Source organism: Oncorhynchus clarkii, chromosome 3 (genome assembly GCF_045791955.1).
Source record: "Oncorhynchus clarkii lewisi isolate Uvic-CL-2024 chromosome 3, UVic_Ocla_1.0, whole genome shotgun sequence".
NCBI classification, from domain to species: Eukaryota; Metazoa; Chordata; class Actinopteri; order Salmoniformes; family Salmonidae; genus Oncorhynchus; species Oncorhynchus clarkii.
In genome coordinates, this window is record NC_092149.1 from 16,743,802 (window position 1) to 16,767,544 (window position 23,743).

The 23,743-nt window shown below is 45.1% G+C and overlaps 2 protein-coding genes across 3 annotated transcripts in view; both read left to right on the top strand.

The window, feature by feature from the left end:
• Positions 1-311: 311 nt before the first annotated feature.
• Positions 312-15,050, top strand: LOC139405769 (gamma-enolase-like). The gene is made up of 11 exons (XM_071148193.1): positions 312-334; positions 2,736-2,821; positions 3,049-3,144; positions 3,516-3,574; positions 3,710-3,779; positions 3,930-4,063; positions 5,802-6,024; positions 7,687-7,884; positions 13,861-14,062; positions 14,300-14,467; positions 14,592-15,050. Exons 2-11 carry the CDS (start codon positions 2,737-2,739, stop codon positions 14,659-14,661), a joined length of 1,305 nt encoding a protein of 434 aa, XP_071004294.1. The 5' UTR covers positions 312-334; position 2,736; the 3' UTR covers positions 14,662-15,050.
• A 1,263-nt stretch (positions 15,051-16,313) lies between these two features.
• LOC139389609 (atrophin-1-like) overlaps positions 16,314-23,743 on the top strand; it is a 43,946-nt gene continuing 36,516 nt past the window's right edge. The window contains exons 1-4 of one of the 2 annotated variants that reach the window (XM_071136467.1): positions 16,314-16,334; positions 20,932-21,075; positions 21,980-22,084; positions 23,593-23,712. In XM_071136467.1, the coding sequence (XP_070992568.1) occupies positions 21,049-21,075; positions 21,980-22,084; positions 23,593-23,712 (252 nt within the window). In that variant the 5' untranslated portion in view covers positions 16,314-16,334; positions 20,932-21,048. Of the gene's footprint in view, positions 16,335-16,714; positions 16,933-20,931; positions 21,076-21,979; positions 22,085-23,592; positions 23,713-23,743 lie in introns of those variants that run through there. The other variant, XM_071136459.1, reaches the window with a different exon arrangement.

Sequence of the window (23,743 nt, forward strand, 5' to 3'; positions counted from 1 at the left end):
TGTATTCCATGTTGTGTTCTCTCCTATACTATTTTGTGACATTTCTCTGGGCTCAAGCCAAAAACCGAACACACACAACCCCTCTTTTTCGGTGCCTACTGCTGCTATGCTGAATCCTTCTCTCCTCTCCTCTTTTTGTCTCCTTGACCCAGTCTCGCTCCCTCCCCTTTCCTCTGCATCTTCCAATAACTTGCTCGTTCCCCCTCCCCCGTCTGTCGCACGTTCTCACCCCCTCCCATTTTCTACCTCCTCCCTGTGCCCCTCTCTCACTCTCCCTCTCTCTCATTTGCTCACATTCTCTCACTTTCCCTACCAGGCTTCACACACACTGCAGGTAATGGAAAACAATATACATCTATTCCTTCCTTCCTCTCACCCTTCTAAGTCTCCTCTCCTCTGTCTCTCTGCTCTCTGCTCTCACCATTTCATCCCTCCACCGGCTCATATCCTCTGATTAGTCCTTGACCTCACAGCACAGATACCATTGCATCAGCTCATGTGTCTGAACTCACTGACGGTGTGTATGTGTCAAGGAATGACAGCGCATTGAACGTGTGTCCTACTAGTCCATGGTTCGGTGTTGAATGTGTTTGATGGTTGGCCTGTCAATTGCGGTATGGTATGTGTTGCTGTATGTGCTTAGAGTGCATCTGCTTCACAGCATTTACTTCCTGACTATGCGTCAGTGTGCTATGTGTGTGTGTGTGTGTGTGTGTGTGTGTGTGTGTGTGTGAGAGAGTGAGTAGAAGTCTGCCTGTGTTAGTCTCTATATTTTCTGTTTATGTCTCCGGCAAAGACATTTAAGAGGTCATTTTTATCTCTCACTCTGTGAATATCACTCACCCCATCTCAGAATATTCATAATTTCTGGCCAAAGGGGGATTTAAAAATTATAGAATCTCTACCACCGTTCCCTTGCTCCTCTCATCTTTCTCCCCCGTCTTCTAAAGCTTGTTTTGATAATGCAGAAATCCCTCTGCTGTGTTAGAACTTGGCTGTGTTAGAACGTGGCTGTGTTAGAACGTGGCTGAGTTAGAACATGGCTGTGTTAGAACGTGGCTGTGTTAGAACATGGCTGTGTTAGAACATGGCTGTGTTAGCACATGGCTGTGTTAGAACATGGCTGTGTTAGAAGGAGGGTTGGTGCATGTACTGTATGTATTTTATTGCATGACATAAGTATTTGATACATCAGAAAAGCAGAACTTAATATTTGGTACAGAAACCTTTGTTTGCAATTACAGAGATCATACGTTTCCTGTAGTTCTTGACCAGGTTTGCACACACTGCAGCAGGGATTTTGGCCCACTCCTCCATACAGACCTTCTCCAGATCCTTCAGGTTTCGGGGCTGTCGCTGGGCAATACGGACTTTCAGCTCCCTCCAAAGATTTTCTATTGGGTTCAGGTCTGGAGACTGGCTAGGCCACTCCAGGACCTTGAGATGCTTCTTACGGAGCCACTCCTTAGTTGCCCTGGCTTTGTGTTTCGGGTCGTTGTCATGCTGGAAGACCCAGCCACAACCCATCTTCAATGCTCTTACTGAGGGAAGGAGGTTGTTGGCCAAGATCTCGCGATACATGGCCCCATCCATTCTCCCCTCAATACGGTGCAGTCGTCCTGTCCCCTTTGCAGAAAAGCATCCCCAAAGAATGATGTTTCCACCTCCATGCTTCACGGCTGGGATGGTGTTCTTGGGGTTGTACTCATCCTTCTTCTTCCTCCAAACACGGCGAGTGGAGTTTAGACCAAAAAGCTCTATTTTTGTCTCATCAGACCACATGACCTTCTCCCATTCCTCATCTGGATCATCCAGATGGTCATTGGCAAACTTCAGACGGGCCTGGACATGCACTGGCTTGAGCAGGGGGACCTTGCATGCGCTGCAGGATTTTAATCCATGATGGCGTAGTGTGTTACTAATGGTTTTCTTTGAGACTGAGGTCCCAGCTCTCTTCAGGTCATTGACCAGGTCCTGCCGTGTAGTTCTGGGCTGATCCCTCACCTTCCTCATGATCATTGATGCCCCACGAGGTGAGATTTTGCATGGAGCCCCAGATCGAGGGTGATTGACCGTCATCTTCAACTTCTTCCATTTTCTAATAATTGCGCCAACAGTTGTTGCCTTCTCACCAAGCTGCTTGCCTAATGTCCTGTAGCCCATCCCAGCCTTGTGCAGGTCTACAATTTTATCCCTGATGTCCTTACACAGCTCTCTGGTCTTGGCCATTGCGGAGAGGTTGTAGCCTGTTTGATTGAGGGTGTGGACAGGTGTCTTTTATACAGGTAACGAGTTCAAACAGGTGCAGTTAATACAGGTAATGAGTGGAGAATAGGAGGGATTCTTAAAGAAAAACTAACAGGTGAGAGCCGGAATTCTTACTGGTTGGTAGGTGATCAAATACTTATGTCATGCAATAAAATGCAAATTAATTACTTAAAAATCATACATTGGGATTTTCTGGATTTTTGTTTTAGATTCCATCTCTCACAGTTGAAGTGTACCTATGATAAAAAATTACAGACCTCTACATGCTTTGTAAGTTGGAAAACCTGCAAAATCGGCAGTGTATCAAATACTTGTTCTCCCCACTGTATGTGTGTGTGTACGTGTGTGTGTGTGTGTGTACATTTGTTTGCGTGCCTGTTAGAGGTGAGAATGAATTGTGTCTGCATTATATTTGACTGTGCACGTCTGTGTGTATGTGTGTGTGTGCGTGTGTGTGTTCCCCACAGGATGTCGATAGTGATCATTGTTGCCAGGGAGATCCTGGACTCCAGGGGGAACCCCACAGTGGAAGTGGACCTGCACACAGACAAAGGTGAGAGACTTGTATTTTTCATCATCACTACATGGTGTGATTATTTGAGATATTCCATTATCAACTGGTTAATGGGTATCTTCCTTTCCCCTCTATCCTTCACCCCTCCATTCCCTCGTTTTCTCAACCCTTCCATTCCCTCCCCCATCTGTCTTCCCCTCCCTCCCCCTCCCTTCCCTCATTCCCTCACCCCTCCATTCCCTCAAATCTCTCCCTCCTCTTTCCAGGTGTCTTCAGGGCAGCTGTGCCTAGCGGAGCGTCTACTGGCATCTATGAAGCCCTGGAGCTGAGAGACGGAGACAAAAGCCGCTACAAGGGCAAAGGTGATTGCCGAGAAAGGTGTGTGTGTGTGTGTGTGTGTGTGTGTGTGTGTGAGTGCGTGCGTGCGTGTGTGTGTGCGTGCGTGCGTGCATGCGTGTGTGTGTGTGTGAGGGGAAGTGAAGGGGGATAGAGAAATGGGCTAGGAGATGGATGGGTACTAGAGAAGGTATGAGCAGTAAGCCATATTGACTTATGGTAGCACTGTGAGGAGGAAAATTAAGATGACTACACTAAGTGAAGTGCAGAATGAACTACTTTTCTGTGTCCTTTTCTTCATTCTTATGTCCTGTCTCTGTATCCTCCTCCTCCTCCTCCACCACCTCTTCTTCATCCTGTTTCTTCTCATCCTTCGCTACATCCCTCCTTCTCCTAGGTGTGCTCAAGGCTGTTGGTCACATCAATGACACCATCGGTCCTGCCCTCATCCAGTCGGTGAGTACGGTGAAGAGCGTGTGTATGTGTGTGTGTTATGTCCTGTGTTGCAGTGTGTTTGTTTGGGCATATTTGTAACTGAGAGAAAGAGAGAAAGATGTCTCATCAGTCTCTCTAAGATGTGCTGTGTTGCAGGGGGTCAGTGTGGTAGAACAGGAGAAACTGGACAAGATGATGATAGAGATGGACGGCACTGAGAACAAGTGTAAGTAACAACCTGTATGAATCACATATGGGACACCAGCTTGGACTAGTCCTGGTCTCAAGAGCTGGCGTCTGAACATTTTATTCTAACCAGTGCTTTTTCAATTTGATCTTTCCCTTAATTCATACCTATTCATTCTGCTCCCTTCAGCTCAGTTTGGGGCCAATGCTATTCTGGGTGTGTCCTTGGCCATATGCAAAGCTGGTGCTGCAGAGAAAGGTGTCCCCCTGTACCGTCACATTGCTGACCTGGCAGGAAACACAGAGCTAGTGCTTCCAGTTCCTGTGAGTTCATTACCGTTACATTTTCACCTGTATTCAGTTGACTGTCATAGAATACATTTGACCAAAAACCATAACCTACTCTGTAAAAAAGATAAGATGAAGGCTTCAGACAGTTATCGCTGTCATTGAATGAACGAATGAATCAATCAATAAATAAAGGAATGAAGGAACTACTGGAAAAGGGAATGAAGGAACAACTAGATAAAGGAATGAAGGAACAACTGGAAAAATGAATGAAGGAACAACTAGATAAAGGAATGAAGGAAACACTAGATAAAGGAATGAAGGAACAACTGGAAAAAGGAATGAAGGAACAACTGGATAAAGAAATGAAGGACCAACTAGATAAAGGAATGAAGGAACAACTGGATAAAGGAATGAAGGAACAACTAGATAAAGGAATGAAGGAACTACTGGAAAAAGGAATGAAGGAACAACTGGATAAAGGAATGAAGGAACAACTAGATAAAGGAATGAAGGACCAACTAGATAAAGGAATGAAGGAACAACTGGATAAAGGAATGAAGGAACAACTGGATAAAGGAATGAAGGACCAACTAGATAAAGGAATGAAGGAACAACTAGATAAAGGAATGAAGGACCAACTAGATAAAGGAATGAAGGAACAACTGGATAAAGGAATGAAGGAACAACTGGATAAAGGAATGAAGGAACTACTGGAAAAATTAATGAAGGAACAACTGGATAAAGGAATGAAGGAACAACTGGATAAAGGAATGAAGGAACAACTGGATAAAGGAATGAAGGAACTACTGGAAAAAGGAATGAAGGAACAACTGGATAAAGGAATGAAGGAACAACTGGATAAAGGAATGAAGGAACTACTGGAAAAAGGAATGAAGGAACAACTGGATAAAGGAATGAAGGAACTACTTGTTAGGCCCTGACCGTAGAGAGCTTTTTATGTCTCTATTTTGGTTTGGTCAGGGTGTGATTTGGGGAGGGCATTCTATGTTCTTGTTTCTATGTTTTGTATTTCTTTGTTTTGGTCTGGTATGGTTGTCAATCAGGGACAGCTGACTATCGTTGTCTCTGATTGGGAACCATACTTAGGTAGCTTTTTCCCACCTATGTTTTGTGGGTAGTTGTTTTCTGTTTTGTGTTTGCACCAGACAGAACTGTTTCGTTTTGTTCCACTTTGTTATTTTGTTTCAGTGTTCAGTTTGAATAAATAATCATGAACACGTAGGAATGAAGGAATGAAGGAATGAAGGAACAACTGGATAAAGGAATGAAGGAACAACTAGATAAAGGAATGAAGGAACAACTGGACAAAGGAATGAAGGAACAACTGGATAAAGGAATGAAGGAACAACTGGATAAAGGAATGAAGGAACAACTGGACAAAGGAATGAAGGAACAACTGGATAAAGGAATGAAGGAACAACTGGATAAAGGAATGAAGGAACTACAGGACAAATGAATGAAGGAACAACTGGATAAAGGAATGAACGAACTACAGGAGAAAGGAATGAAGGAACAACTGGATAAAGGAATGAAGGAACAACTGGATAAAGAAATGAAGGAACAACTGGATAAAGGAATGAAGGAAACACTAGATAAAGGAATGAAGGAACAGCTGGATAAAGGAATGAAGGAACAGCTGGATAAAGGAATGAAGGAACAACTAGATAAATGAATGAATAAATACTGTATATTGACAAATACTGATGTATGTCTCCCTCTCCTCTCCTCCCCTGGTCCATCTTTCCCTCAGGCCTTTAACGTTATCAACGGGGGCTCTCACGCGGGCAACAAGCTGGCCATGCAGGAGTTCATGGTACTTCCTGTAGGGGCGGAGTCTTTCAGGGACGCTGTGCGTGTGGGGGCGGAGCTGTACCAGACGCTGAGGGAAGTGATCAAGGAGAAGTATGGCCAGAACGCCACCAACGTGGGGGACGAGGGGGGGTTCGCCCCAAACATACTGGAGAACACTGAAGGTGAGAGAGACAGGAGGAAAGACATATCAAAGACATTACTGTATGGTCCGGAAACAACTTCTGTAGACCCTCAGCTTTCTGTGTTTTCAGATGTGAAGGAAACAGTCTTCCAATTGGTTTACATTGCCTTCAGAAAGTATTCACACCCCTTGACTTTTTCCACATTTTATTCTGTTACAGCCTGGCCTACACGTTTTCCAATGCCTCGCAAAGAAGGGCACTTACTGCTAGATGGGTAAAAATATAAAAAGCAGACATTGAATATCCCTTTGAGCATTGTGAAGTTATTAATTACACTTTGTATGGTATATCAATACGCCCAGTCACTAAAAAGATAAGGGCATCCTTCCTAAGTAAGTAGTCGGAGAGGAAGGAAACTTTAAAACAGTTACAGAGTTTAATGGCTGTGATAGGAGAAAACTGAGGATGGATCAACAACATTGTAGTTACTCCAAAATACTAATCTAAATGACAGAGTGAAAAGAAGAAAGACTGTACAAAATACAAATATTCCAAAGCATGAATCATTTTTACAATAAGGCACTAAAGTAAAACTGCAAAAAATGTGGCAAAGAAATTAACTTGAATACAACGCATTATGTTTGGGGCAAATCCAACACAACACATCACTGAGTATCACTTCATATTTTCAAGCTTGGTGGTGGCTGCATCAGGATATGGGTATGATTGTCGTTGGCAAGGACTAGGGAGTTAATTATATGAAAAATAAACTAAATAGAGCTAAGCACAGGCAAAATCCTAGAGGAAACCCTGGTTCAGTCTGCTTTTCCACCAGACACTGGGGGACAAATGTACCTTCCAGCAGGACAATAACCTTAAACACCAGGCCAAATATACACTGGAGTTGCTTACCAAGACAACATTGGTTTTTGACTTAATCGGATTGAAAATCTATGGCAAGACTTGAAAATGGCTGTCTAGCAATGATCAACAACCAACCCGATGGAGCTTGAATAGCTTAAAAGAATAAAGTGCAAATATTGTACAATCCAGGTGTGCAAAGCTCTTAGAGACTTACCCAGAAAGACTCACAGCTGTAATTGCTGCCAAATGTGATTCTAACATGTATTGACTCAATACATTTGCAAAAATGTCTATAAACATGTTTTCACTTTGTCATTTTGGGGGTATTGTGTGTAGATGGGTGTGAACAAAAATCTATTTAATCCATTTTGAATTCAGGCTGTAATATAACAAAATGTGGAATAAGTCAAGGGGTATGAATAGTTTCTGAATGCACCGTAGGCAAGATTCCCAATATTACTGTAAATACAGAAGGGGTTGGAGTCCGTGGTTGTTTTTGAACTGGGCTCATAAATTAACACAGCACATTGTCTTTCAGAGTCAGAGCAAGACAAGCACAATACCCCTGCATTGGATTTATCACTCACTGTTTAATAGCAACCCCCTCGCCCTGCTCACCTTTCTTGTCACACTCCCTTTCCCTGTCTCTCTGTCCTATCTCTGTCTTGTCCCTGTGTCGTGTCCCTGTGTCCTGTCCCCCTTTCCCTGTGTCATGTCCCTTTGTCCTGTCTCTCTGTCGTGTCCCTGTGTCCTGTCCCTGTGTCATGTCCATGTGTTGTGTCCCTGTGTCCTGTCCCTCTGTCCTGTCCCTCTGTCCTGTCCCTCTATCCTGTGCAGCCCTGGAGCTGATCAAGACAGCCATTGAGAAGGCAGGTTTCACAGACAAGGTGGTGATCGGGATGGACGTGGCAGCCTCTGAGTTCTACAAAGAGGGCAAGTACGACCTGGACTTCAAGTCTCCGCCCAACGCAGACCGCCACATCAGCGCCCAAGAGCTCTGCGACATGTACCAGGGCTTCGTCAATGACTACCCAGGTGTGTGTGTATGTGTGTGTGTGTGTGTGTGTGTGTGTGTGTGTACCTGTCACCCTAACATGGTTAATTGTTCCATGATATGATTGATTAGGCTACTCCCCTCCTGACAATTAACCCTGATGTCTTGTACTGAAGTTCTCTTTCTCTCTCTCTCTCTCACACACACACACACACACACACACACACACACACACACACACACACACACACACACACACACACGCGCACACACAGCCATAGAGACATAGATAAGCACCAGTGATGGGGGACAGGGTACATCAGTGCAGCTCCCACCTTGCCAAATGTGCACTGTAGCGCATAATTAAAACCTCCTTAACTGGTGTCAGGAAATGAGGGGAGGCCATCCAAGCTCTCTCTCTCTTGCTCTCTTTCTTTCTCTCTCTCTTGCAGTGCATGCTGGAAGTTTTTTTGGAGTTTGAGTGTTTTGTGTGGAGGGCTCTGTCCTAACTTATTTTCTTGATTCTGTCCTTGGTCTTTTCTTTCAATTTTTATTTTATATGGGGGATGGTTATTAATGCACTCTTTGTTTTAGCGGTATCCACAGGTTTTTGCAAAGTTAGGGTGGAAGAGGACAGAGTTAGTTTCCTGGGGTTTGGAAGGTGTGGTGTGCGCAATGGCTTCTCATCCTAGCGCAGAGGAGATGCTGTCAATACGGCATGGATTCAGGTGTGTTCCTGAGAATGGAGTTAAAGTGGAGGAGGATCTGTTTGCAGTCGGTGAACAGGTAGGAGCTGAATTTATACATTCTGCTTCCAGAATGAACAAAGCTGTGATTTTGTTCATGAAAAGAGCAAACTAAATAACAAAATTAACAAAGAGAATGAATGAAAACCGAAACAGTGCAGAACTGAAACCTGTCAGGTGCACAAACACAAAACAGAAAATAACTACCCACAAAACCCATGTGGGAAAAAGCTACCTAAGTATGGTTCCCAATCAGAGACAACGATAGACAGCTGTCCCTGATTGAGAACCATACCCGGCCAAAACAAAGAAATACAAAACATAGAAAAAGGACATAGAATGCCCACCCAAATCACACCCTGACCAAACCAAAATAGAGACATAAAAAGCTTTCTAAGGTCAGGGCGTGACAGTTGGATGCTACCATTCTCCCGGTGGGATATTCGAATCACCACATAACCATGGCTCGGCTGTCTATTTCACCAGGGCCTCAGCAGGCATCCTATAGGAAGTTTAGCGTCACCTGAGTGGGTTGAGTCACTGATGTGGTCATCCTGTCTGGGTTGGCGCCCCCCCTTGGGTTGTGCCGTGGCGGAGGTCTTTGTGGGCTATACTCAGCCTTGTCTCAGGATGGTAAGTTGGTGGTTGAAGATATCCCTCTAGTGGTGTGGGGGCTGTGCTTTGGCAAAGTGGGTGGGGTTATATCCTTCCTGTTTGGCCCTGTCCGGGGGTGTCCTCAGAATGGGCCACAGTGTCTCCTGACCCCTCCTGTCTCAGCCTCCAGTATTTATGCTGCAGTAGTAGTTTATGTGTCGGGGGGCTAGGGTCAGTTTGTTATATCTGGAGTACTTCTCCTGTCCTATTCGGTGTCCTGTGTGAATCTAGGTGTGCGTTCTCTAATTCTCTCCTTCTCTCTTTCTCTCTCTCGGAGGACCTGAGCCCTAGGACCATGCCCCAGGACTACCTGACATGATGACTCCTTGCTGTCCCCAGTCCACCTGGCTGTGCTGCTGCTCCAGTTTCAACTGTTCTGCCTTAATATTATTCGACCATGCTGGTCATTTATGAACATTTGAACATCTTGGCCATGTTCTGTTATAATCTCCACCCGGCACAGCCAGAAGAGGACTGGCCATCCCACATATGCTCTCTCTAATTCTCTCTTTCTTTCTCTCTCTCGGAGGACCTGAGCCCTAGGACCATGCCCCAGGAATACCTGACATGATGACTCCTTGCTGTCCCCAGTCCACCTGACTGTGCTGCTGCTCCAGTTTCAACTGTTCTGCCTTATTATTATTCGACCATACTGGTCATTTATGAACATTTGAACATCTTGACCATGTTTTGTTATAATCTCCACCCGGCACAGCCAGAAGAGGACTGGCCACCCCACATAGCCTGGTTCCTCTCTAGGTTTCTTCCTAGGTTTTGGCCTTTCTAGGGAGTTTTTCCTAGCCACCGTGCTTCTACACCTGCATTGCTTGCTGTTTGGGGTTTTAGGCTGGGTTTCTGTACAGCACTTTGAGATATCAGCTGATGTACGAAGGGCTATATAAATAAATTTGATTTGATTTAATGTAAAGCTCTTTCAAGATGCCACTTTTTGCTCAGGTTTCAAGATTTTTTGGGAAAGGTGGGGGCAGCAAAGAGAGAAATATGAGTCTCTGAGTCAATGGTGGGATGTGGGGAAAGTCCAAATTCTGCTTTTCTTTTCTGTCAACAGTATACAGGTCTCTCATCCTCAGAGGCTAGGAGAGTACTGGGGGAACTCGAGCGTAGTATTAGTGAGATGGAGGTAGAGATGGTGGGGCAAGGCAATGTAGGCCTCCAGGCTAATTTAGCTGAATTACGTAGGGACCTGGGCCGTTTTTTCAAGGTTAAAGCAAAGGGAGCACTTGTAAGAGCTAGATTCTCCATGCTCAAGGAGATGGATGCTCCCAGCTCCTCCTTTTTTGGTTTGGAAAGACAGAGCGGTGAAGCCAAGAGTATACATTGTCTATGGCTGTCTGATGGGCAGGTGACCTCTGTGGTGTGGGAGATGCGGGAGCGGACTGTGGAGTTAAATACTGAGTTGTATAGGGCAGAAATGTGTGATCCTATGTGTGCTCAGGTCTTGTTCGCAGAACTCCCTAAGCTCTCTCTGGCACAGAGGAATGAAATGGACATTCCTCTGTTGTCCCATGAACTGGCAGAGGCTGTAACCCAGATGTACCCCGGTCATGCACAGGGGGTCGATGGACTCCCAGTGAAGTTTTATAAAAAATTCTGGGGAATAATTGGACTGGACTTATTTTGCATGTTGCGTGAATGCGTTGGGGTAGGAGAGTTGCCGATGAGCTGTCGTCAGGCGGCTCTGACTCTCCATCCCAAAAAAGGGGACTTGTGTGAACTTAAGAACTGGAGTGCTGTGGCATTTCTCTGTGCGGACTTCAAGATATTTGCCAAGGTCCTCTCTAACAGACTGAAGTCCCACCTGGACTCGATAGTACATAAGGACCAAACATATTGTGTATTGTGTTGTCTTAATTAGGGACATGTTGGACTTGTCAAGAGGTTCTAATGTGAACTTTGGACGGGTCTCTTTACATCAAGAGAAGGCTTTTGATAGAGTGGACCATGAGTATCTGTTTAATGTGATGTTTGGGGAAAGGTTTTTGACCTTTGTGAAGATGTTGTATGCTGGGGCATCATGTATGGTCAAGGTGGGAGGGGGGCTCAGTAGGACAGTCTGAGTGAGATGAGGCATTAGACAAGGATGCACTCTATCGGGGCAGTTATATACACTAGCCAGTGAGCCTTTTTTTGGGCCTGCTACGCAGGAGACTGCAGGGAGTGTGCTGAACAGACATGGGTGTGGAGACAGGCATAGCAGTGTCAGGGTATGCAGATGACGTTTCTTTGATGGTCAGGATATGCAGGCACTAGAGACTAGTCTGAAGGTGTACGAGGGTGCTTTGTCAGCTAAGGTAAACTGGGGCAAGAGCAAAGCTCTGTTATGTGGGCCATGGGGGGATGTGGCCCCTCCTCTGCTTCCAGGGGGTTTGCAGTGGGGTTGTGAAGGGCTTAAAATGTTGGGGGTGTACCCAGGCCAGGAAGAACTGGGAGGGGCTGTCACAGGCAGTGGTGTCAAGACTGGCCAGGTGAAGGTGGCTCCTGTCCCAAGTGTCATATAGAGGGATGGTGCTGATAATCAACAACCTGGTGGCATCTTCCCTGTGGCATAAACTGGCTGTCCTCGCAAGCTGGTGGACTTTTTCTGGTCGGGCCATCACTGGATGAGGGCGGCAGTGTTGTACATGACTGTCCACCAAGGAGGACAGAGCCGGGTGGAACTGGAGAGCAGGGTGGCTGCCTTCCGACTATAGGCGGTGCAGAGACTGCTGTACCATACTGATGTTGGCTGGAGGGAACCAGCATGCACGTTGCTGAGGAGAGATGGCGGATTAGGGTTGGACCGGTAGCTGTTCCTCATGAAGCTGGAGGGGCTGAGTACAGCAGGTCTCTCAGATATTTACTATGCAGTGCTGAGGGACGGAAGCTGCTAAGGCCCACACAAGAAGGGGGTGGGGAGCCTGGGCTGTGGGTGTGGGAGGAGCCTATCTTCCACAACCCAGCCATCCCTTTGAGATCGGTACAGTCGGCCACCCTGCAGAGGCAACTGATGGCAGCGGGTTTACAAAGGCTGGGTGACCTGAGACTGCTGGGAGAGGAGGGGTGGAAAACCGCAGAAGCCTTGGTACAACAAACAGGAATAATGTCTCTTAGGCTGATTCCTGGAGGAGGTCCAGGAGGCACTGTCTGAGCCGGTAAGGGGGGGTGTTTGAGCAGCCGAAGGGGGAGTGGCCACCCATGTTTCCACCACTGCAGGTGACGGCAGAGACTGGGGACTGGGGAATGGAAAGGGGGTCTGGAGGACTTGTTAGATTTTAACACTCTGAGCCTGGGGGAGTTTGAGGGGGTGGGAGGTAAAGGATGCTACAACCTCTTCATTAAGGTAAGGAACATTAGGAGCCTAACAGGAGTGAAGGCACATCAGTGGCAGGGGGTACGTGGGGAGGAGAGTATGGTGGGTTTTAGATGGAGGGGGCTCTACAAACCCCCAGTACCAAAGAGGTCAGGGGACCTACAGTAAAGGGTTCTACATGGAGCCCTGGCCACTAACAGCTGGTTGGCTCGGGTTGAACCTGGAGTCGGGCAGGGGCGTCCTTTCTGTGTTATGAGAGAAACCGTGATTCATGTGTTTTCTGTGTGCGCCAGGTTAATGCCATTAATGTCTCTGTTGGAATATCTGTGTGAGAGGTTGGGGGTGGTTTTTACTGTTGGGATGTTTATAATGGGGTACAGGTATTCAAATAAGGAAAAGGCCAAATGTGTTTTGTTTAAATTTCTATTTGCTCAAGCAAACTTGGCTATTTGGCTAACAAGGAGGAAAAGGGTCAAAGGTGGGGAGATAACAGACCCTTTACTATTACTTAATATGATGGTCTCTGCCCACCTTAGGGTGGAATTTGAATTCTATGAAATAATGAAAAGTGTGGAGATGTTTCAGGAGATATGGTGTGTTGGGGGGGGGGGGGGGGGGGGGGGAAGATATTTTGGATATACGGTTGTAGAAGTGTTGAGGGTTTGGTTATTGTGATGTGTTGTTTTGTATCGTGGGGTAGAGGGCAAGGTGAGTATGGTACGTTTATGCAGTACAGGATATATTTTGGTGTTTTATTTTAAGGGGGGGGGGTGAGGTTTTAATGAAATGAGCATGTTTCATTAAAGAAAGGCCAAAAGTCAAAGTCTCTCTCTGTCTCTCTGAGGAGTGTAGAGTGTAATGGGTGATAGTATAGGGTGTCCAGTCAGAGGCAGTAATTGAAATCCCCATTAAGACTGACACGCTGTACCTCTGAGCCCGTCCACCGTGGGCCATGAGTGGGTCTTGAGCTAATCAACCAACTCCCATCACACACCCCTTAATACGCTAGAGTAGGCACACACATATATACACACACACACACACACACTCCTTAACATGGTATAGTAATTTCCTTCACTCTAGGTAGATATTTCCTTTAGGGACAGATGTAGGAATATCTACTGCTCAGAAATTGTAACATTAACCATTAGGCGTTTAAATGAAAAACTGTCCTTAGATCAGTGTCTAGAGGCATGGCCCCAGGTCATCCTTAGCCTACCCTCATTCTCCCCCTGTCCTTATTATCCATTATGGCTGCAGCACACACAAACACTCACTAACATTCCTCCTGGCCCTCTCTCCTCCAGTGGTGTCCATTGAGGATCCGTTTGACCAGGATGACTGGCCGGCCTGGTCCCAGATGACAGCCTCCGTGGGTATCCAGGTGGTGGGGGACGACCTGACCGTCACCAACCCCAAGAGGATAGAGCGCGCCCTGGAGGAGAGGGCCTGCAACTGCCTGCTGCTCAAAGTCAACCAGATCGGCTCTGTCACCGAAGCCATCCAGGCGTGAGTCAGGGAAGGGAGTGTGTAGCGGATTCGCATTTTAGAATGTGTCCAAAATGGCACCCTTTTCCTGATATAGTGCTATATGGGCCCTGGACAAAAGTAATGCACTATAGGTGAGAACTCACCTCATCCACCAGGCTCTCTCTCTCTCTCTCTCTCTCTCTCTCTCTCTCTCTCTCTCTCTGTATCTCTTCCTCTGTCTGTCTCTCTGTGTATGTCTCTCTGTCTGTCCTCCAGGTGTAAGCTGGCTCAGGAGAATGGCTGGGGGGTGATGGTGAGCCACCGCTCAGGTGAGACAGAAGACACCTTCATTGCTGATCTGGTGGTGGGCCTCTGCACTGGACAAATCAAGACTGGAGCTCCCTGTCGATCAGAGCGGCTGGCCAAATACAATCAACTCATGAGGTTGGTACCCTACTCACTGTGTGTGGTTGTTGCTGTATGACTCTGTATAACTGTCTCTCTGTCTGTTCCTCTCTGAATTCTTCTCTGTCGTTCTCTTTCTCTTTTTGTCTTTATCCTCTCTTAGGATTGAGGAGGAGTTAGGGGATCAGGCTCGCTTCGCAGGGCACAACTTCCGGAACCCCGCCGCCCTCTAAGACTCCTCTGGGCTGACGGACACGGACACAGAATCACAGACACACATCACATCACTGCAGGGCACAGATGGACTGACAGATGTCCACAGACAGATATACATAACTACCTACAATGAATCCTTCAGACAGATCGGTCAGACAGACATATGTTTGTAAGGACAGAGAGACAGACAGACTGAATAAGACGTTTTTTTCCATCCCTCTCTTTTCTCCTCCCCTTTACCTCAGTTTTCTCATCTCAATTTCCTCAATTGCCCAACCCTTCCCCTTTCCTCCCACCCTTCCAGGTTAGGCAACCTTTCAGTTACCACTTCATTTAAAAGCCTGCCACATAATTGTCTGTTACCACCTACATGTAAAAGCCACAGAAACCCTCCAATCAATAAAGATATGAACACTTATGATGTAAACATCAGCCACAATTGTGTCTGTGTTTTGTATGGGATATATATATATAATGCCATTAATGTCTCTGTTGGAATATATGTGTGAGAGGTTGGGGGTGGTTTTTACTGTTGGGATGTATATAATGGGGTACAGGTATTCAAATAAGGAAAAGGCCAATGCATTTCTACCTGCAAAGTTCTTAACGTTCCATCCCATTGAATGTGCCCCATGTGAAAGTAGTGACATAGAGAAGATACAGTAGCCAATATAGCCAGTCTAAAGTAGAGCTTTCATTTTAATTATTAAAACATATATATATATATATACATATATATATATATATATATATATATATACACATATATATATATATACACACATATATATTATATATATGTGTGTGTATATATATATGTATATATGTATATGTTTTAATAATTAAAATGGAAGCTCTACTTTAGACTGGCTATATTGGCTACTGTATCTTCTCTATGTCACTACTTTCACATGGGGCACATTCAATGGGATGGAACGTTAAGAACTTTGCAGGTAGAAATGCATTGGGCTGCCACATTTACCCATTCTTAATTAAATATATCATTTTGTTCAATATCTGAAAGCTCTGTAAAATTGCATCCTCCTAAATAAGCCCCTGGCGTGGCTGACACGTGTAATGCGCACTATATGCAGTCACAAGCTGCATCATATTAACAATGTATCAACTGTACCTACACTGTTATATAAATTGTTGCAGGTATATCCATTGCATGTTCTAAATGTAGCAGCAGAGGGAGCGCGAGACGTGGCCTTTTCACGTGAAGGTAAAAGGCGCGCAAGCGCAGTAGGTCTCTCTTTCACATGGTTACTATGGTTACTACACAATAGGGGACGGGATAGGGGGCTGTGTAAAGGGGGAAGAAAAAACGAAAGGAGAGAGTAGGGAGGTGGTTTGCAGAACCGCTTGACTGATCACACTGTAGCTTGCTCCCCCGACTCTGTGCAGAGTAAAAGAGAGAGGTAGACCGGGAGAGGGAGAGAGAGGTGGAAGGAGAAGAAACGGGGTAGGCCTCGGCCTAGGTTTTATGGGAAAGGTTTATACACTCAAAGAAGAACTCCGTTCTAGGCATGAATAGAATGGACACGGAAACTTTGAGAATGCACTATTATCTAGGCTATAATGGCATTATTCAGTTCGATGCTGTTTGACTACACGTTGGGCTGCATGCTGTAGCCATTTGCCTATCAATACAATGACGGGGAGAAGTTTTAGAACAAAGGGAGAAAAGGTAAGATTCTGTAAGCTGAGTTATTGTGTGTATAAAGGATCCATGCAAATTAGCATATAGTAGGCTAATGCACAGTGATCCTACATTGGAGTGGGGGAAGATAAAACTGAAAAAGGGACTTCTCTCCTTCCCTCCCCTCTTCTGAGTGTTGGCCCTCTGCGCCTCTTCCTTCTCCCTGCCTCCCTTTCTTCTCGCTCCCCCATTCCCTAAGAATATGCAAATCACGCCCTCCTCTTCCTCGAAGTGCATCCCTTGCTCGCCCTCAGTAGATTGTGTGACTGTACCGACGGCAAAAAGTGCAAGTCGTCTTGACGGAGGAAGGGGGAGAAAGAGAAGGGGGAGAAGGGGGTGGGGAAGAGGCAAACGTACGCATCAATTCGTACAGTCTTCAGCGGCACCCCGTTTTTTCCTGCAACGATTTGGGAAGGAGAGAGAAATTTCTGCATTATTTGCGGAACCGTTGCAATATGATCCAGCAGCCTCTGTTTATAGGTGCGCGTGCTGCCCCTATGTGTGCATGTCAACGTACAGTATAAACCGAGAGAGACGGTTAAAGAAAGGGAGAGTGAAAGGGGACACGCATCGCTGGATATCATAGGTAAGGAGAAGGGAAAATGGATGCTTATATATTTTTGCAATTCTTGTTGGCCACGTTTGTGTCTTCCCTCCCCTTTCTTTGTGCGTTAACGATCATGCGTTATGTGTAATTCATGCCCGGGTAAAATGTGTGTTAGGTTACAACGCACAACAGACGCACTCACATTCTAACGAGAAAAGGCGTCTCGGTGAAGAATGGCATTCGCCATTCTATTCCGAATGATTTTTTCAAGACATGAAGAAAAAAAACAGTACGCTATGGGAGAAACACAACAGGCATAGATAGACACAGGACCCATTCTATTCTGCATTATCAGTGTTAGCCAATATGTGCTATTACACATAGCGTCTACATCGTCGGTCTAGTCTATTCCGATGTAGCTCGCTTGCTGTACAGAATAGCAGAGCCGGTGTATCAATAACAGTAGCGGGAGAAGAAAGGAGAAAGAGAACCGTTGCGGTGCCTGCTTGTCGGTGCCTGCGTGTCGGTGTCTGTCGGTGTTGTGAGCTGTGTAACTGCATACTTACACGGGCTAAAGACATGCTGCGATGCATCACATATTTCATTTGAATGCATTCATGTGTGTGAGAGCGATAAACAGGTCATGTGCACATATGTGTGTGTCTGTTTGACCATTGCTATACATTGTTTGATTATTATAAGCTATGGTAAATGCTATGTTTGCTTTTAGTGTTGATGGACCACAGCCAGGGACCAGCAAATTAAACCATGAATAGTAGCAGCCAGCCAGCCACCTGTGACTAAGATATACACTGACTGTATACAGTATCTATGTGTCATTGGGATCCATAGCTTCCCTCCTCTGCTTTACATTGGGCCCATAGGCCTACACTCCCCAAATATTGATTTCATAGCACAAGTGATGGCTCAATGTTTATCATTGACTGTGTGGAATTGTGAATTCTTTAACTACTGCAATATAGTAGACAACATGTCTATGGGAAAAGTCACTGTAGAGCCATGCACATTGCACATGTAAAGGAGGGGGTTCTGTGAACCAAGATAGCTTGACGACTGACCAGTAGCCTAGTCTGAGACGTGGACTTGTGTTAGCTCTCCAGGCTAATGCCTAGGCTTTAGCTCAGCAGGATAACACAGTCTTGTGGAGCTTAGTCCAGGTTCAAAGCCAGTTGGTGACACACACTCCCCTGATGTTGAATTCATAGTGACTATACACTACTATTCAATGTGTGTGAATCTGTAACTAACAGCTGTAACTGTTTGTATAAAGTGTGTGAGTGTATGAATAAGTCAACATATGCAGTATGCACTAATAATTAATATATGTAGTAATGGTGCCACCACACACTGAATCTGTGTGTTTACTGCTCGATGGGTTGAACACAAGGACCTCCATTGTCAGTGCTAACTACCTGGCTAAATATATCCCTTCATTTCACCCACTGTGCCACTGTTCTATTTATATCCTCATTCAGTATACATGAGCTTGACTGGGTGAATGGGTGAATGAGTTGGACATGTAAAACCTGTGTCATATTTCATAATCTACTACCCTAATGAATGAAGGGGTGAATGAGTTGGACATGTAAAACCTGTGTCATATTTCATAGTCTACTACCCTAATGAATGAATGGGTGAATGAGTTGGACATATATGTTGCATGTCATGGTCAATTACCTGTATCTATTAGTGATGGGGGGAAAATCAGTTACATATTGGGATATTGTTTTTGATGATATATCGTATCGCATCGTTTTGACAATATTTCCCATGACTGATCAAAACTCGCTTTCTCATGCTCTCTTGTCTCTTTGCAGCAGAGATGTGATGAGCAATATTTTTGGAACATCAAATCGCAATAAAATCACAGTATCGATACACAAAACATAGAATTGTGAGAATCGCAATACATATTGTATTGGCACCTAAGTATGATGATAATATTGTATAGTGAGGTCCCTGGCAATTCCCAGCTCTAGATCTATGAATGAATGAATTATCAGACTATTAACCCCATGCAGGTTTGGGTCTGGGGCTGGGCTATTTTTAACCTCATGCAGGTTTGGGTCTGGGGCTGGGCTCTTTTTAACCCCATGCAGGTTTGGGTCTGGGGCTGGGCTCTTTTTAACCCCATGCAGGTTTGGGTCTGGGGCTGGGCTCTTTTTAACCCCATGCAGGTTTGGGTCTGGGCTCTTTTTAACCCCATGCAGGTTTGGGTCTGGGGCTGGGCTCTTTTTAACCCCATGCAGGTTTGGGTCTGGGGCTGGGCTCTTTTTAACCCCATGCAGGTTTGGGGCTGGGCTCTTTTTAACCCCATGCAGGTTTGGGTCTGGGCTGGGCTCCTGTAGGGTAGGTAAGGGGCTAATGTGGCTCTGGGATAGCCCTGGAGATGGCTATAACAGCTTAAACTCTTTCTGACCCAGGTTTAAACAACACCTTAGTGGGTTCTGATAGGCTGATAAAGACTAGAACACATACACGCATCCAATTGCTTTGGGAAGGTGCTGTACAGTATTCAATGTTCATCAGCATAAGGGAATAATCTGTGCACACTATTTTCTTCCAAATGTGTTTATTGTCATACACAACAGTATCTATACATCTGTGAACAGATTCCATGTCCTTAAAGGAAAACTCCACCCAAAACGATATTTTGGTATTTTTTTCACTAATGAAACAAATACCAAAATAGGCTGAAGAAATTCGGCTTGTCACCAAAAGCACTCACAAACTTCTACAGATGCACAATCGAGAGCATCCTGGCGGGCTGTATCACCGCCTGGTATGGCAACTGCACCGCCCTCAACCGTAAGGCTCTCCAGAGGGTAGTGAGGTCTGCACAACGCATCACCGGGGGCAAACTACCTTCCCTCCAGGACACCTACACCACCCGATGTCACAGGAAGGCCATAAAGATCATCAAGGACATCAACCACCCGAGCCACTGCCTGTTCACCCCGCTATCATCCAGAAGGCGAGGTCAGTACAGGTGCATCAAAGCTGGGACCGAGAGACTGAAAAACAGCTTCTATCTCAAGGCCATGAGACTGTTAAACAGCCACCACTAACACTGAGTGGCTGCTGCCAACACACTGACACTGACTCAACTCCAGCCACTTTAATAATGGGAATTGATGGGAATTGATGTAAATATATCACTAGCCACTTTAAACAATGCTACCTTATATAATGTTACTTAGCCTACATTATTCATCTCATATGCATACGTATATACTGTACTCTATATCATCGACTGTATCCTTATGTAATACATGTATCACTAGCCACTTTAAACTATGCCACTTTGTTTACATACTCATCTCATTTGTACATACTGTACTCGATACCATCTACTGTATCTTGCCTATGCTGCTCTGTACCATCACTCATTCATATATCCTTATGTACATATTCTTTATCCCCTTACACTGTGTACAAGACAGTAGTTTTGGAATTGTTAGTTAGATTACTTGTTATTACTGCATTGTCGGAACTAGAAGCACAAGCATTTCGCTACACTCGCATTAACATCTGCTAACCATGTGTATGTGACAAATAAATTTGATTTGAAAATATCGTTTTCGGGTGGAGTTTTCCTTTAACTGTGATTCTTCTGAATGAACTGAACTGTGGTGTATTACTCATCAATGCATCCATTCAGTATTTAAGTGTGATATGAGTCAGATATCAGTTTTCCTGTAGCATCGTTGTGTTGAGGATCCTTGACTTGTACATGCACTCAAAGCCATGCCAGGTTAATCAGTCCACCATTGCAATGAATTGCCTATAACCGTAGTTGTAATGTTGATGTTATTGTTCGATATTTATCCTTCGATATGTGTACAGCATTTGTTATTATGATTGATGGTGCTCTGTAACGTGTCCTGTAAAATAATGTGTTGTTTTATTGTTGTTGTATCACTGTATTTGATTTGTATGGGGTTTTCTGATGCTACCTAATTCAATGGGACTGGCCTGGTTAGGTAGACAATTCATCATTGTGGTGTTTTTTTCCAGGTTGTAGAAGCTCAGATGGTGGTGAGGTGATTTTCAGTCCTACAGAGAAAGACAAGGACACCACTTCATTCACTGCTATGGCCTGTGGGGAGGGATGGACATCATAAAGGAGTTACGATGAAAACTCGAACTCACAAAGAATCGGTATGAACTGTTTCAATGGCTTCCTTCATCTCTACCATGTTCCCCTGTGTAGCTGAGTGTGCATGTGTGGGTCAGATTGCAGATGTGTTTATTGTTAATATGTTGTATTATATTGCACGGAGATGGATTGTGATGTTACATTTTACATCATTTAAGATGAATAAGACTTTTGAAGTTAAGATATTCTGTGTGTGTATTCTGTGTGTATATTCTGTGTGTATATTCTTTGTGGACATTGATGTCATAATTATTCCTCTCTCTGTTCTCTTCTCACCTTGTCGTTCTTGCTGTTTTCTACCCTCCCAATTCCTCTTCTCTCTCCTTTCCCTCCTCATGCTCTTACCCCTCCCCACCCATCACTGATGCTCTATCCTTTCTCCCTCATTCCTGCCCCCTCCCTATTTCATCATCCTTCGTTCCGCCTTACCCTTCCCTGATCCCCTCTCCCTTCCTTTCTGCCCCCTTCTATCCCCCACTTTTTTCTTTCCCCCTTTCCCCCTCTCTCACTCCTTGGTTTTGTCCTCTACTGTTCTCTTTACTTATTGTTTTGACCCCTTTACCACCCCGACCCCCATTTACCTCCATCTACACCCCTTTACCTCTCACTACCCCCCTCGACCCCCATTTACCTCCCTCTACACCCCTCAACCCCCCTTTACCTCCCTCTACCCCCCTTTACCCACCTCTACCCCCCTTTACCCACCTCTACCCCCTTTACCCACCTCTACCTCCCTCTACCCCCCTTTACCCACCTCTACCCCCCTTTACCCACCTCTACCCCCCTTACCCACCTCTACCCCCTTTTACCTACCTCATAACCCATTTCCCCTTCTCTCTCTTCATTTGTTCCATCTCTCTCCTTTTCTCCTCCTTCTTCTTGCCCCTTCCACCCCTGGCGGTTCAGATGCCAATGCGCAGTGGGCGGAGGCGGGGGGGAAGCAACGAGGAGAGGAGGGGTAGACGCCCGCATCCCAGCCCTTCTCGTGCAGAACGAAGCGACAGGCAGACGGTGAGAACCTATCATGTTTTATGTCTGTTCTTTCCCGTGTTCTCTCTAAGAAACTCTTGTAATGTTGTCCCTCTGTGTCTCTAGTAATGGCAGTCTCTTTCTCCTTTTGGCTTTGTTTGTCATGTAGTCTTTCCATCTAGATTTGTCTATAGTAAAGTGTGTGTGTGGACGTGTTTAACTATTCTTGTGGGGACCAACTGGGGACAAATGCTATTTCTAGGGGGTTTAGGGTTAAGGTTGGAATTATTGTTAGGGTTAGAATTGCGTTAAGGGTTAGGAGCTAGTGTTAGGTTTAGGGTTAGGTTTTTGGGTTAAGGTTAGGGTAAGAGTACGGGTTAGGGCTAGGGTTTAGGGAAAATAGGATTTTGAATGGGACTGAATTGTGTGGCCCCACAAGGTTAGCTGTACAGTTGTGGCCAAAAGTTTTGAGAATGACACACATATTAAGTCTGTTGCCTTAGTGTCTTTAGATATTTTTTGTTACTATGGAATACTGAAGTATAATTACAAAAATTCCATAAGTGTCAAAGGCATTTATTGACAATTACAAGTTGCATTACAAGTTGATGCAAAGAGTCAATATTTGCAGTGTTGACCCTTCTTTTTCAAGACCTCTGCAATCCGCCCTGGCATGCTGTCAATTAACTTCTGGCAGCCCATTCTTGCAAAGTCAATGCTTGGAGTTTGTCAGAATTTGTGGATTTTTGTTTGTCCACGCGCCTCTTGAGGATTGACCACAAGTTCTCAATGGGATTAAGGTCTGGGGATTTTCCTGGCCATGGACCCAAAATATCGATGTTTTATTCCCCGAGCCACTTAGTTATCACTTTTGCCTTATGGCAAGGTGCTCCATCATGCTGGAAAAGGCATTATTTTTCACCAAACTGTTCCTGGATGGTTGGGAGAAGTTTCTCTCGGAGGATGTGTTGGTACCATTCCTTATTCATGGCTGTGTTTTTAGGCAAAATTGTGAGTGAGCCCACTCCCTTGGCTGAGAAGCAACCCCACACATGAATTGTCTCAGGATGTTTTACCGTTGGCATGACACAGGACTGATGGTAGCGCTCACCTTGTCTTCTCCGGACAAGCTTTTTTCCGGATTGCTATTCGTCTGATCACTCTTCATAACATTCTGGAGTATATGCAAATTGCCATCATACAAACTGAGGCAGCAGACTTTGTGAAAATTAATATTTGTGTCATTCTCAAAACTTTTGGCCACGACTATACAAGAGTGTGTGTGTGTCTGTGTGTCTGTGTCTGTGTGTACATGTGTGTGTGAGTGAGAGAAGAGGCTGTCAGTTATTAGATATTGATCTACATGTAAGCCTTAATGAAGCCGTGTGTCTGTATGCCTGTATGAGTCATCACCACCATGATTACCTTATATTTACAATTGTGGTGCCAATGTGGTGTGTTTTATACTGCTTTTACCTGCAGTGACATCTCTCGTTGAGTTTGTCTTTCTTACTTAAAAAAATTATATGCATGCATATTCTGTATCTTAGCAAAGAGCTGCTGGCGAGGAATTGGCTGTCAGTCGCTTCAATCACAGATCGCAAGGCCATGATTCGTCAGAGAGTGAAGGGGAGGAACTTGTGCCTCCGCCAAAGAGGCAGAAAGTCCAGGTTAGTGTAATGTGATGTTGAACTGCACCAC